We start from the raw sequence: 16,458 nt of genomic DNA on the forward strand, positions 1-16,458 counted from the left end.
TAATTGGGGTGCGATTCGTATTTTTGATGTTGTTCGAGGTGATTTGAAGGCTCTACTAAGTTCGTATCGTGTTTTAGTACTTGTTGGTATGTTTGGTTGAGGTCCCGGGAGGCCTCGAGTTGATTTCGGGTGGTTAACGGACTTGGAATTGAATTTGAGAAACAGTTAAAGTTTGGTTTCTACTGGTGTAATCGCACCTGCGGATGTGGAACCGAAGGTACGAGCTCGCAGATGCAGAGAGGGCAACACAGATACAGAGTTTGAGGTGAGGCAACAAGTGGTCACTGGTGCGATGGTTTTCCTGCACCTGCGTGACCGCAGGTGCGGCAGAAGGATCGTAGTACCTATAAAAGCGAATGTTCCAAAATTTCACCATATCTAACATTTTGAGCTCGGATTTTGGAGATTTTGAGAGGATTTTCAAGGGGATTCTTGAGGTAAGTTCCTTTTGTTCATTTTTCTTCAATAATTATGTCTCCCCACTGATTTTCCACATAGTTTGTGTGTTTTGAGGTGTAATCTGAGGGTTTGAAGCTAGGGATTTAGAGAGTTAATTTTGGGGATTTGAGTGGCGATTTGATGTCGGATTTTGATAAATTTGGTATGATTAGACTCGTGGTCGAATGGGCTTTCGGGTTTTGTTTTCTTAGATTTCAAGTCGTGGGCCTGGGCCGGATTTGAGCTGATTTAGGATTTTTGAGTTATAACTTCGTAATTTCTTGTAGAATTGATTCCTTTAGCCCATATTAATTGTATGGTATTGCTTGTGGCTAGATTCAGAATGTTTGGAGGCCGATTTGAGAGACAAAGGTGTATTGGAGTAGAGTTTTTGCTCGGATTGAGGTAAGTAACACTTTTAAACTTGGTTCTGAGGGTTCGAAACCCCGAATTATGTGTTATGTGATTAGTATTGAGGTAACGTATGTGCCAAGTGATGGGCGTACAGGCGTGCACCATGAGAATTGTGACCTGGTCGATTCCATGGTACTGCAAAGTGGTTCTAACTTGTTGATATCCGTGTTTTCATCATGTGATAAAGTAATTGAGATGTCAATCATGCTAGAGATCATGTTTAGGCTTTATGCTAGTACAGTTGGGACCCGTAGTGGTCGTTTCTTGCTGTTGACTTATTGATGTCATTGATATTTCGTACTCAGTCACACTTATTCATTCCATATCGTATCTTAGTCTCTGTTATTATTTATTGATATATCATATCATCATGTTCCGGCTAGTTTCATGACATTGTGATCCCGTGAGTGAGGCTGGAGAGATCGATGACTAAGTGAGGCCGAGAGCCTGATTATGAGTGACATTTATGGGATCGGGCTGCATGCCGCAGCGGTTATACTCATTTATGATACCGCTTGGGCTGAATGAGCCCCTCTGGAGTCTGCACACACCCAGTAAGCGTGGTTGATTATATTGAGGGATGGATCTTCCCTGGACATGGATCTTTTCCGAAGCATTATATACTTGGAAATGGATCTTCTGCACGGGCTGGATTGTCCCCACTCGATATTGGATGACTGATAGTTAGCGATGTATATATTCCGGAATGGATCTTGACCGGGCCTTATGGGCCATATACAGTACCGAGTGATTGAGCATTTGAGAGTGTGAGCACATGAGGCTGTTAGCATGGTGCATCACATACAACATATGCATTGACATGTTGAAGTAGAGGAGTTATATTCTTCATATCATTCAGATTTGATCTACTTTACTGTTTTGAGTTATCTATTGAATTTGAAAGCATGCATACGTTTATGTACTGTTATTTCTATATTGAACTGTGCCAGTTAAGTTCGTCACCACCTTTCAGTCCAAAGGTTGGATTTGTTGGTTGTACTCATGCTACATCATGTACCTCGTGTGCAGATCCAAGTGCTTCCGGTCACGGCGGCTGCACTATCGAAGCAGCTGTATGGCGTTCGCAGGCCTTGACTCTCCTTCATTATCTTTATCTGTATTTCAGTTCTTATTACTTAGACATTATAGTAATCCGTATTCTGGTATAGATGCTCATGGACTCGGTGACACCTCAATTTTAGGAGAGATTTTTATTGCGTTGCGGATTTACTTTTTTAAAAAGGTTTTTCTTAAATATTAATTGCTTTCGTATATATTTTCAAAGCTTTTACTGTGCTAAAATGGTTGAGTAGTTGCTTGCCTAGTCCACGATAGGCGCCTTTACGATGGTTGGATTTTAGGTCGTGACAAGTTAGTATCAGAGCCTAGGTTACATAGGTCTCACGAGTCATGAACAGGTTTAGTAGAGCATTGCGAATTGGTACAGAGACGTCTCTACTTATCTTTGAGAGGCTGCCGAACCCTTAGGAAACTTCACATTCTTGAATTCTTGTCGTGCAAATCTGTTGATTCTAGTAACTAAATATCTGTTATTCTATTCTCTCACAGATGGTAAGGACACGTACTACTGGGCAGGATGGACAACCACCAGTACCACCAGCTAGGGTCGCGAGAGGCCGAGGTTACAGTAGGGGCAGAGGTGTAGCTCGTACACCTGCAGACCCACCAGTCGCTCCAGCTCAGAAACAGGTACTAGATATAGTTGAGTTAGTGGGTCCAACTCAGGCACCAACTATGCCCATTGTGATTCCAGGCCTTCAGGAGTGGTTCAGCTCAGTAGAGGAGTCAGCCTATGACTTCAGCACTCGTTGCTTCACCACCCGCCCAGCCAGCTTGGGGTGGAGCTCAGTCAGCTAGGGGTCGCCCTAGAGGGGGAGGCCGATCAGGTGGAGGCCAGGTCAATCAAACGGACCGAGATAAGCAACAACAACAATAACAATAACAACTATTCACTATTATCCCATAAATGAAATGTGAAAAGGGTAGTGTGTACGCACACATACCTAGTGTAATTAGATTAAATAATCAATAGACTGATTTTTCCTGGCGAATTCTTTAGTCGCCACGATAGTAAGAGTTTTTTTTGTGACGAGTAGTTCAATAAAGTAGTAATTTCTATGACAAAACCTTTATAGTCGGCACAAAATGTGATAATTTAGAGTCCGTTTGGCCAAGCTGCCAAAAGCTACTTATTTTGAAAAGTACTCTTATTCAATAGTGCTTTTCAACAAATATTTTTGTTCAAAAGTGCATTTTACTTTTGAAAATTATCAGTTTGTGTTTGACCAATTTGTTTGAGAAGTACTTTTTGCAAAATTTAACTACCAAATTGTGTCTGGTCAATCTTTTTAAAAAGTACTTTTGAGTATAAAATTACTATAAAGGACAGTAAAGATTGTTTACAATTAGCATTATTTAAAAAGAGAAATCTTAAATTTTTATTATAAAATAATTTAACTTAGAATATAAAATATAAAGTAATACGTACTACAAAATTTAATCAATATAAAATATAAGTATATAAAAGTAATAATATTGGTAGGAGCATATATGCGTACAAGTTACCTATATGAAAAACATTATTAATTCGTAAGAAAATAACAAACTAGGTAGTAATGCATTATGTCAATTATATTATCTGTATGCACGCAAAAAAAAGTACAAATAAACTACAAAGTGGAGATCATGTAATATTGGTATACTGTAAAAGAAAAAAAAATACCTTATGAAGAAAATGTTTGAATATGGTGATCAACCTTGTTAAATACTTCGATGAGTAATAGGAGACTAAGAAAAGAAGAGACAACAATAGAGAAAATAAGAGATCTATTTATACTAGAGAGATTATTCCAAATAGGAATAATAGAAGAAGAATAAAAATACGGTAAAAATAGAAACGAGAAGAAAAGATGGTAGAGATAAAAAAAGAAAAAGTAAAGGTTAAATTAATAAGGGATAATTTAGGAAATCTAATTTTATGGTAAAGATATTTTTGTCTTGAAATTATTAATTTTTAGCTTCTGTCTCATGAAAGAAGCTAGAATTTGTAACTTATTCCCAAAAGCAGAAAACAACTTCTGTTGCTGCTCAAAAACACTTTTCTGTTTTGGCCAAACACCACGTATTTTCTAATAAGTATTTTTTTGACAAAAAACTCTTTTTTGCCTCCCGGAAGCTTGACCAAATATGCTCTTAGTGACGACTATACTTAAGTCGCCATGAATATGCATTAAAATTCACAAACATAAGAGCATGTTTGGCCAAATACAGCATATTTCCAAATAAGTACTTTTTTTTTTGACAAAAAAAGTTTTGCCTCCAAGAAGCTTGGCCAAATAGGCTTTTAGTGGCGACTATACTTAAGTCGCCATGAATATGCATTAAAATTCACAAACATAATTTTGCTAAAAAAGTATTCTAGCGATTTTTAGTAATCGCCACGAAAAGTCTTCTAGAACGTGCTGCACTAGAAGTTACAATTCACAATGAATTTGCTGCGACTTAGTTGCCTCCGATTCTTAAAATTAAAAACATTATTATGAATACATTCATACTCATGCAGTAATTTCTGATCACAACTTGTAGAAATAAGAATTGGAAAATCATTCTTTCTTATTGGTTGCGGTCAGTCTCTCTGCGCCAGTGGCAGAACTACAATGGTAGAAGGCTAGTCCGTCGAACACTCTTTGCCGGAAAATATTGTTAGGTGTTTGTCCAAATTTTCTTACCAAAATTGATTTTCCTATCTCATGAAGGAAAGGACAATATATTTACCATAATTAAGTTTTCCTTCTTGTAGAAGAAAATTATAAATCTCCCATATTTGGCTAGTCCCTTTTCTGGTAGGAAAATGTTTGGACTTCTATAAATTAAGGATCCTTCCTTCTCATTCAGAAGCATCCACAATGTAGCCATATGGGGTTTGAGAGTCGTGTTTAGGGGGAGAACATTACGAGACAAGTGTTAGTATGTCACTTGTGTTTGCCTCTTTGTGAGGTTGTTCTCTCGATATTTTGTACTCTCTTTTTATTATAGTGGATTGCTCATCTCCGTCGTGAATGTAGGTCAGTTGACCGAACCACATTAAATGTTTGTGTCTCTTTTGATATATTTCTCTTTTTGGTATATTTCTCTTTTCCGCGTGAACCTGATTTTTCGGTCCTAACAAATATACTGTGTATATAGAGTTCACACTGTTCGATCGAAAAGATATTGAAACTTTTTTGATTAAAATTAAAGAAGATGAAGAGGTAAATCTTAGTCAAACATAATAAACTCCAGATCCATAAACAAACCAGAAAACAATGCATAAGATGAAATAGGGATGATTAATCTCATTGAGGTTTTTTTTATTCCTTATCTCACTAATCGATGGAGATGACTATTTTACATAATCAATGGAAGACTATTTTGTCTTCTTTTTGCTAAGAATACTACACACACACAGAGAGAGAGAGAGAGAGAGAGAGAGAGAGAGAGAGCCCCTTTTCTAGGAAGGTTCCCTTCCTATATATAGTTATGGAATCCTTACTATGTTCTCGGGTCAATGCACTTTTCACATCACGTCCGCTTTCTTCGTTTCCTTAGTGTTGTTCTTTGATTTAGCGGGTATTGTGAGTACGGGGTTTGGAGCAAACCATGTCGTCTTCCATTATCTTGCCGCTTGGACAGGATCTCGGCTGGTCGACCGCAACGATCAGATTTTGACCAATACAGTTAGTCCCTCCGTTTGCCGGGGTCATCTCTTGTGGGGCCTGGTAGACGGATTATGATTGTTACATATCTAAGAGAAATATGACTACCTACCCCTTGGGTATGATCTTTAGATTCAAATAATGTACCAGCGCCTTTTCAATATCCTTGAACCATTGCGGCCGTTAGAAACCGAAACATCGTTTAACTTGAAACGTTGTTCGTGGTTGCTGCCATTATGACACATGTTCTCAGGGGATTGAGCTATTTCATGCCCTATCAACTTCGATTGCCGACTCTTGGGTTTCGTGCTTTGTGAATTTAAGTCTCTTATAAATAGAAGGAATGCCCAAATCGATTGACACACTTCTTTGCCTTTACTTGAAAGAACTTTGCGAATGTTCTTTTCTCCTGATACTTTGGATTTTTGATTTTCTCCGATTAACTAGGGATTTTCGTCTTTCCTTTCCTTTATCCCTCTTCTTTACCAAGTTGATACAAATGGCTGGCGATTCTTCTCGCGCTGACCTTCCTGCCACAATTCCGACGTCGGAAAGCGATGTACTTGCCACTGGGGGAGTAGAAGTGGTAGAAGATGAGGAGGTCCCGTCGGTGACTGAGAACTTGCCTCGCCCTGGGAGACAATGGAACGATTTTCACAGTCCCGCCGGGGAGAAGCCGTAACCTGCTTCCTCTGTCATAGATGAAGAGGGGATCGCAGAATTGAAGGCTAGGTGGGGAATCCCTCGCTACGTCGAAATACTGCTTGCGGTGGGGAACGACATAGTTCATTTTGACCGCCCAGGGTATTGCGCGTTCTACACCTACCCCTTTATTGTTGGATACACGCTTCCTCTTCCTCTCTTGGTGGTAGATTTTTGTTGCTTTTACGAGGTATGCCCGACTCAATTTTCTCTGTACCTTTATAAATTTTTCCTTATGCTGCTCAAGTTTGCAGAGCTTGCCGGTCGTGAGATCACTTTGGGGCACATGCTCAATATCTTCGCCCCTCAACTCATTCGTGGCACGATGAGTCACATGAGCCACCGAGGGTCGAAGAGCTTGGTGGTGAAGATGGATGACAAAGCCAACCGTTGCTTCTATGAGAATTACTTCTATATGCGGATCGAGCATCTTGTGGCGTATCCTACGGGGTTCCATAAGAAATGAAACTTCGCACGTAAGTTTTTATTTTTTTGGTCGAGATGATGCTCGGACACTTCCCTTTGGTCAGTACATGAAACTTGTTCTTTTGTTTTTACAACCGTGAAACTACCCCCTGCACCTGTTGATGGCATCTACGAGTGGATGAGTGCCATCTTCCCTCATACAGTAGGGGTCCGCACATGGTCATCCTTTTATGAGAAGTATGGACACAAGCCCCTTACTGGTAAGTAATATCATTTTCGTTTGCTATTCTTCCATCTTCCCTTTTTACTTAGTTTCTTATGTGATGTTCGTCGATATCAGGGAGAGTGCGAAGAGCGAGGGCTCCTCCACTAGATTTTTGTCAGCCTACATTGTCCGCTCGCCCAGCTTCAATGTCTACTGCTCGACCTTCGTCGAGGGCCGCTTCAGCTGAATCTAAGGTCATGGTCGTACGCGTAGAGGCTACCCCTCGAACTGAGACTCAGACCCCTATTTCCTTCCCAGCGGGGGAATTTTCTCGTGCCGAAGAGGGATAGGGGCCGTCAAAAAGGCGACGAGTGGAGTCTGAAACGGCTCCTTCGGCCATGATACATCTAGAGGAAGATCTTCCCTTGACGGGATTTGAGGTGGAAGTTGATTCCATTCCGCCTGTAGAGGCAGAGCCAACTATTGCGTCTGCACCATCGACGGAGATCTCTGCCGCTATGATTGATCGGCAACTCGCCGCGATGGAGGGTCAGACTCCTGAGGCCGCTGTTACTATTTTGGACGGGCCTTCATCCACGGTGCCTAGCCTTGCTTCATCCTCGGCCGTAGAAAGAGGAAAAGCTGTCGTGGTCGACGACTATGAATCTCAGTCTGATCTTGACCCTGATAATGTTAGGATGTTTGAAGAGGGTCTTACCCGTTTGGTGGTTCATGCGGGAGGTCCGTCCCGTATTCTTGAGATCTCATCGGACATTATCTCCTGGGGGACACGGAGGATCGGGTGCCGCAATTTGACATTTTGTGTTCTACCGCTGAGAACAAGGCTCTTCGGAATATTGACTTGATGCATGAAGTGGCTTCTATGGGCTTGAGGGTATGTTTTGCCTTCTTTCATTTTCCTTTTATATTAGCCCAAGTAAATGTGAAGTTTTGAAGACTGACAAAAGAACCCAGACATGGACCAGGTCCATCTTGTGAAGCACAGTCGTGATCAACCCAAACATGTGAGATGCACGTGAAAGAGATAAATCTAACTTATCAGAAGTAATATCTCCTGATCATGATCTAAAAGGTTGCATATTGGATAAAGAGAAAGACTCCTTACACAAAGAGAACATGCTTTAGGAAAAGGATAGAGTTAGAGTATGAGATCAACTAGAACTCTTCCACTATGGAAGAGTAGCCTCAATATCCTAGTAAATCTCTAATTGCTAACTCCTTAAATATCAGTGTTGTTCTCTTTTATAGGTAATGCACATACGTAGAAGTTAAACGTGAATTAAGAGAAAATAGCAAGACGATTTCACAAGAAATTTATGTGTGATTCAAGCGTGCAATCATGAAGCTACTTTAACCAGATAAAAAAACCAGTTCCAAGTGTTTGTCTTTTTATTCTAGTTCATTTGTAGTAGGTGATTTTACATTGTACCTTTCAACTTATTTAGAAGCAATTGTATTAGGTACGTAGAGTTTTCAAGTTAGAGTTAACTTGAAGTTTTCGGAACAGTCGAGCCTGTGTGCCACAACGGGATTAGAGTTAATCCTAGGTTTACAAAAGCGTTTTTGTAAATGCAGTTTTTGGCTCGGTGATTTTAGTGGAGAGTTTGGAAAAATCCTACTGGAAGGTAGGTCGTGGTTTTTTCACCTTTTGAGCCAGATGTTTTTCACGTACAATCTCTATGTTCTTTATTTTCTATATTTATTTTTCCGCAACAGTAGTAGTTGGAACACATAGAAGAACCAGGTCCTTCTATAATAAAGTTAAGGGAAAATTGGGTACCACACAAATCACCCCCCTCTTGTGTGGTATTGAAGTCTATATCATCAATTGGTATCAGAGCAGGTTATCCTTGAAGAGGTTAACACCTTAGGAATAGATCAAGATGAGTGCACCACCTGGAAACTGGGAAGGACAATCCATTGCTAGGCCTTCACTCTTTAATGGCCAGTACTATTCCTGGTGGAAGAACAGGATGAGAGACTACATCATAGGAGAAGACTATGAACTCTGGGACATTGTTACTGATGGTCCCCTGGCTACTACAAAGAAGAATGCTAAAGGAGTGGACATGCCAAAGACGAGAGGTGACTGTACTGCTGAAGATTTGAAGAAATGGGAAAAGAAAGCCAAGGCCAAGAAATGGCTTGTGTGTGGACTAGGTCCAGACGAGTACAACAGAATTCAAAGTTATACCACTACTAAAGAGATCTGGGACACTCTACAAGTGGTCCATGAAGGAACTCCTCAAGTAAAGAGATCAAGAGGAACAATGCTATATTCTCAATATGAGAATTTCACCATGAAGGAAGGAGAAACCATCCAAAAGATGTACACAAGGTTCACAACACTAACAAATGAACTTAAGTCTCTTAGAAGAATTATCCTTGAAGAAGACAAGGTTGAGAAAATCTTGACAAGGGTCTTGCCAGTAATTTGGGAAAGCAAAATCACAGGTATTCAGGAATCAAAGAACATTGCTACTCTCAAGTTGGATGAGCTGATTGGAAATCTCACTACCTATGAACTATGAAGGCAAACTATGAAGATGGATTCACACAAGAAGGAAAGAAGCCCGACTCTCAGAATAGCAGAAGGTGCAGACATAGAGGATGATGAAATGGCTATGATCATAAGGGATTTCAAAAAGTACCTAATGAGAGGAAAAGGTTCTTCAAGAGGTGCAACCTTTAACAAACTAAGGGCTCCTAAAAAGCAGACCAACAAGGGCTGCTACAAATGTGGTAAGACAGACCACATGATCAAGAATTTCCCTCAGTGGGAAATTGAATGGAAGAAGGAAAGGGTTGAATGAAGAAATAGGAAGAAGAAATAGGTTCAACCCAAGAAGAACAAAGGATCAACAAAGGCTATGATTGCTGCTTAGGGAGAAAGCTTAGATGAGGATTCAGAAGATGAAACTGGAGATGAACAAACACTTATGGCCATTGGAGAATCAGACGATGAAGAAGAGGTAAGTGTGATTCATCTCAAAGACAAGATTAAATTTTTGTCTAAAGAAAGGCTATCTGAATTACTGTTGACTTCATTGATGAGTCTAAGGTCATAAAAAATGAGAAGGAACATTTGTCTAGGGAATGTGTGATCCTAAAAGCCAAGTGCAGAAATCTGAAACTTAGGGATAGTGAAAGTGATAATAAAAATACTTAGTTGAAGAAACAGGTTGTTGAACTTGACACCACTGTCTTAGAGCTTAGGTCTAAAAATTTAAAACTGAAATTAGGAATAGGTAAGAAGAAAGCTGATCACACAAATCTCACCTTAGAAGAAAATCTAGGAAAAATGAAGGACGAGTTGTACAAGAAAGATGAGCAGATAAGAGTCCTAAAAGAAGATCTAGGTAAGGTGAAGCATGAACTAGACAGAACTTGCAAATGGAATAAGTCCTCTGATGCACTATCCTGGCTACAGGACCACCACAATAGCAATAAGAGAGGACTTGGCTATGGGACCCCAGCACCTAAGTGGGATCCCAAAAGCAAGTACATCATACTTCCTGAGAATAAAATCTGCACACACTGTGGCAAGACTGGTCATTACAAAAGTGAATGTAATGCAAAAGAAAAGGCCAATCAAAAGAATAAAACCTTTGTTCAAGAGAAAAATAGGCTGCCTGGATAAGCTAAAAAGAATTTAATTCACCCCTTTGCCTATAGAAAGGGACACAAACTAGTTTGGGTTCCTAAGACTAATCCCTGATTTCGTTTTGCAGGTCCAAGTGAAGGGAAGTAACCAAATATGGTACATGGATAATGGCTACTCAAAGCATATGATTAGAAGTAAGAGCCAGTTCCTTTCACTTGAGGACCTCAAAGGAGGTAATGTCTCCTTTGGATATGGGAAGAAACGTGAGATCATTGGGGTTTGAAAGGTAGGTAAGACAAACTCGCATTCCATTAAGAATGTCTACTTGATAGATGGCTTGAAATATAGCCTAATCAGTGTATCACAACTGTGTGATAGAGGTAACCTGGTAGCATTCACCTCTACTAAATGTTTTGTGATTAATCTTACCACTAACAAGATTGTTTTGCAAGAAAAAAGAGTTAACAATATTTACATTGTAGATTTGTCCACTCTTTCAAAAAATGAACTCACTTGCTTGAGTGTGTTGGACAACGATCCCCTTCTGTGGCACAAAAGACTTGGTCATGCAAGTCTAAATCAACTCAATAAATTAGTCTCCAAGGACCTAGTGATAGGGTTACCTAACATCAAGTTCAAGGAAGAAAAAGCTTGTGAGGCTTGTGTAAGGGGGAAGCAGTTAAGATCCTCTTTTAAAAGCAAGAAAGTGGCAAGCACGACTAGGACGATGGAACTAGTTCGTATAGATCTCTGTGGTCCAATGAGAACATTGAGCAGAGGTGGTAAGAAATATGTGATGGTACTTGTTGATGATTACTCTAGATTTAATTGGGTATTGTTTTTAACATCTAAGGATGAAGCATTTGACATGTTTACTGCCTTTGTTAGAAAAACTCATAAACAACTTGGTAACCAACTCGCATCAATTAGGTCTGATCATGGAACTGAATTTGAAAATGCTAAGTTTGCTGAATTTTATAATGAGCATGGTATAGATCATAATTTCTCTGCTCCTAGGACTCCTCAACAAAATGGAGTAATTGAAATAAAGAATAAGACTCTTGAAGATATGGCTAGGACTATGCTTCTTTCTAGTAAACTGTCCCATAACTTCTAAGCAGAGGATATAAATACTGCATGTTACATCATTAATAAGTGCATGACTAGTCCTCTTGTAGAGAAGACTCCCTATGAGTTACTTAAAGAGAGAAAACCAAATATATCCCATCTTAGGGCATTTGGATGCAAGTGCTTTGTGCACAATAATGGAAAGGAATCCCTAGGTAAGTTTGATCCCAGAAGTGATGAGGGAGTATTCTTGGGATATTCTTCACATAGAAAAGCCTATGAGGTGTACAACAAAAGAACTTTGTGTGTGGAAAAAAGTGTACATGTAGTTTTTGATGAAACTAACATTCTTTCTGAGAGACAGGAATATGAAAATGAAGCTATTGGGCTGGTGAAAGAGTTGAGTGAAGTCACAGCTCAAGCTGAAACTGCACCAAAGGAAGGAGCATGTTCTTCTATCCAGGGCAACTTAATAGGGGAGACTGAACAAAGAAGAACTGAAACCAATCCTCTAATGGAACCTGTCCATGAGCTTGTTCCTCAGTAACAGAACATGGGAGAAACATCAAATAGAAACCAGTTGATTGTGAAACCTTACACGTATCAAAGTTCTCATCCCAATGAGAACATAATGACTGATCCAACCTCTGGAGTTAAAACTAGATCACAATCAAAGAATCTGTGTGCTTTTGATCCTTTATTATCTCTTATTGAACATAAAAATATTGCTGAGGCTTTGCAGGATGCAGGTTGGGTAAATGCAATGCAAGATGAACTCAATCAGTTTGAAAGAGGTCAAGTTTGGCATCTGGTTTCAAGACCCAAGGATAGATAAGTACTTGGCACTAAATGGGTCTTCAGAAACAAGCTTGATGAAGATGGAAATGTTACAAGGAACAAGGCAAGGTTGGTGGTTCAAGGTTACAACCAGGAGGAAGGCATAAACTATGATGAGACCTTTGCTCCAGTTGCAAGATTAGAAGCAATAAGACTCCTAATAGCCTTTGCAGCACACATGGAATTTACTCTTCATCAGATGGATGTTAAAAGTGCCTTTATAAATGGCTACCTAAAGGAAGAAGTGTTTGTCCAACAACCTCCAATGTTTTAGAGAAATGAGTGTCCGAAACATGTGTACAAATTAGACAAGGCTCTCCATGGACTCAAGCAGGCTCCTAGAGTATGGTATGAATGACTAGCCAAATTCCTACTTGAACATGGATACAAGAGAGGTAAAATTGACAGTACTCTATTCATGAGGGAAAAAGGTAAGGATCTTATTTTAGTATAAATATATGTTGATGACATAATTTTTGGGGTAACCACTAACAAACTAAGTAAGGAATTTTCCAAATTAATGGGAGTGAGTTTGAAATGAGTATGATGGGTGAGCTTAACTTTTTCTTAGGCTTATAGATCAAACAAAATCCAAATAGAACCATGATCTATCAGCAGAAATATGCAAAAGAGTTGATTAAGAAGTTTAAAATGGATGAATTAAAAGAAATAGACACACCCATTGCAACAGCTACTAAATTAGACATACATAAACCTGGTTCATCTGTTGATCAGAAGTTGTATAGGGGTATGATTGGTTCACTTTTGTATCTTATTGCTAGCAGACCTGACATAGTTTTCGGTGAAGGCCTTTATGCTCGTTTTCAAGAAAATCCTAAGGAATCTCACTTGACTGCTGTCAAGAGGATACTGAGATATTTGAAAGGCACTATTGATCATTGCCTTTGGTACCCAAAAGGTAGTATATTTAATTTAGTGGGATATGCTAATGCTGACTATGCAGGTTTCCTGGTGGATAGGAAGAACACCTCAGGTATGACACACTTCTTTGGGTCATGTCTGGTATCATGGGCCTCTAAAAAGCAGAATTTAGTGGCCTTATCCGCTTCTGAGGCTGAGTATGTTGATGCTGCCTCTTATTGTGCTCAACTGCTGTGGATCAAACAGAAGCTGATGGATTTTAGCATTAAAGTTGGTTGTATACCTATATTTTGTGATAAACTAGTGCTATTAGTATGACCAAGAACCCAGTTCATCATAAGAGGACTAAACACATAGATGTTAGACATAACTTCTTAAGTGACAACTATGAGAAAAGATTGTTTACCATAGAATTCTGTGCTACCGATAAACAAATTGCTGACACCTTACTAAAGCACTGAGTAGAGAAAGCTTTGAAAGGAACATGTTAGAATTAGGGATGATTAAGATCACCTAATGGGACCAGCTCAGAATGCACAATGAAAAAAAATGAAAAAAATTGATGATTTTTTTAGCTAGGAAATCTGGAACTTGTGTAAATACCTAGAATTTTTACTCAGTTTCATAATGTAAATAGTATACTCCTGTTACATGTGTTGATATGATCTCTAACAAAATTTTCTCTATTATGGTAAATTGAGGAGATCAAGAGAATTCTAAATGAATAACTTGGTTCATCAGTATTGGTCATCTGAAAAACGAGGTATGTTTTCTATACTCTGCACAATTAGAAATATAAATATATAAATCATGAGCAGAGTCTCACCTATGTTCAAAAATATCAGAAAATCCTATCCATTTATTTTTTGAACTAGTTCCATTTCTACTAGAGTTCTCACCACATAAAATGCCTAAAATCTAGGGAAGCTTAACCGTTCATTCAACCTCAAATTTCAGGTTGATTAGACCTCTAATTGACTGTTAAAGGCTACCGTTAGTCATTAAATAGGTCTCTTTATTTAAATATGCATCATCACCCTCTGCCACCCTTACTATTCCAAACAGTCAAAAATCTATTTCACTCTCAATTGTTCTCTCTTCCAAAAGACTAACTCACAAACTCTCTCAAGAAATTAGTTACAATGTCTAACCCTCAAGATAATCCAGGCACTCCTCCACCACCCTCCCCTTCTGGTTCCTCCACACCTCCTCAACCTAGTACAACCCCTCAACCTAGAAGAAGGATAGTAAAAATGCTTGCTCGGAAAATGGTGGCAACTGGTGCTCTTTCAAAGAAATTGAATGAGAAATTGAAGTCAAGACAAGCCCAAGATTTTGAGAACTCAGACGATTCGTTCAAATCTGCGAGTGAGGGCGAAGGAACTGGGTTTTCTGACTTTGAGAAGTCTCAAAACTCCCCTTCTGAGGTACGTTCTACTTTGGCCGAAAATTTAGAAAATAGGTTTATTTTGGTTAGGTTTATCAGGAATGTGAAATTGCTTGACTTAGGACAGAGAGGAGGTAAAAATAAAAATGAAAAAGAAAAAGAGGGAGAGGGTGTATGTAGTTATGTGAGGGGAAAATGGAAAGGAGTTGTTAGTTCTTCACCCACTTCTGAATTGATGGTACTAGCTATCTGTGGGGTTGAACATGCAATTGTGGAAGAATGTGGCAAGAAGTCAAGGGGAAGTGGTTCAGGGGAGGCTGTTGAAGGGTTGGTTAATCTAAGTTCACAAGCAAATGAACCTAGTTCATCTATTGAGGAGACCCTAGCAGACCTTCTAAAGAAAGTAGGTGCTAGTTATGATCCAAAGAAAAGGAAAACTCCAATACCAAAAGCCACCAACACTACAAAACCTTCCAAGAAAAGAAAGGTTTCCTCCCCAACAACTACTGAAATTCCCTTGCTAAAGGGAAGAGCTACAAGAAGTAGGGTGAAACAGAGTGAGAGTGAATTATAAAAGGCTTTGGCTGAAAGCAAGAAGAAGAGGATGGATAAAGGAAAAGGTAAGGTTGCAGATTCCTCTGAAGCTATTGATATTGAGGAGGTGGAACAGGTCCATCAGGAGGAACATACAACAATAAAGGTTTAGACCCCCAAGCCCAAAAAGACCGAGACTTCTTCCAAGAAGTCTTCATCTGTGTCTAAGGCAGTTGAACCTTTATTGGCCAAGAGGACAAGGTCTGCATTGTAAAACAAACAAGTTAGAATTACTGAAGATGAGGAATGGAGTGGTGAAGAAGAGAGTGAGTCTAACGGTGAACAAGACAAGCTGGCCAAGTTTGGCAAAAGAAAATTTTTGAAGGGAAGATTGCTGAAAGACTTGGTGGAACCAGGAATGGTTCGTTTGGTTGATGCCCTAGCTATTCAGAGCAAGAAGGACATGGTCCTTCAGATGGATAGAAGGCTAGCCAGGAATGAAATCATTGAATTCATGGCCAATGTAGAGGTCAAAGATGGCAGAGTCACTAGCCAAGTAAAATGAGTTCAAGTGACCTTTGATGCAAAGAAGCTGTGAGAGATTCTTGACATCCCTGTTGAGGGATATGATGACTACACTAGGCAAAGATGGCCAAGTCTAGATTCCCTTCCTCCTGCCCTTGAAATCACTAGGCGATTTTGTGATGTTGAAGAAGTGAATGAGGCCAAGTTTGTGCAAAAGAGTGAAATGAAGCCACAATACAAAGTCCTCTTTGAGTTTGTCAACAAGTGCCTACTGCCCAGGCAGGAAAGAAGGCACATTGCTAACTATATGGACTTAGTTCTGATGGAGTGCCTTGAAAGTGGAAGGCAAATAAACTGGCCTGCATTCATTATCAAGCTATTGGACATGGTTATCAATGGCTCCAAGGTCCATGCCACCCCTATGGATTTATTCTGACTACTATTCTGGATCAGTGCAAGGTGCCTTTGAAGAAGTGGGAAATGGCCACAAGAAAGGACTACTTTGGCATTAATACTCTGATTGCTTGTGACTATCTAGTCAATACCATTCCAAATGAACCCGGTTCAACCAAAAAGACACCTATAAACAATAAAGTCCGGGCTCTAGTTCAGGAAAGTGAGGACAAAGATGCTTAGATAGCTAGGCTGAAGGCTCGCTTAGCAGAGGTTGAATCTGAGAGCGATGCTCTCAGAACTGAGC

At 39.5% G+C, this 16,458-nt stretch overlaps 1 protein-coding gene across 1 annotated transcript; it reads left to right on the forward strand.

Annotated features, from left to right (window-relative positions):
* The first annotated feature begins 13,180 nt into the window (after positions 1-13,180).
* LOC138872747 (secreted RxLR effector protein 161-like) lies at positions 13,181-13,630 on the forward strand. The gene has a single exon (XM_070151164.1). The coding sequence runs from the start codon at positions 13,181-13,183 to the stop codon at positions 13,628-13,630; it is 450 nt and encodes a 149-aa protein (XP_070007265.1).
* The last annotated feature ends 2,828 nt before the right edge of the window (positions 13,631-16,458 follow it).

This window comes from Nicotiana sylvestris, chromosome 7 (genome assembly GCF_000393655.2).
Source record: "Nicotiana sylvestris chromosome 7, ASM39365v2, whole genome shotgun sequence".
NCBI lineage: Eukaryota > Viridiplantae > Streptophyta > Magnoliopsida > Solanales > Solanaceae > Nicotiana > Nicotiana sylvestris.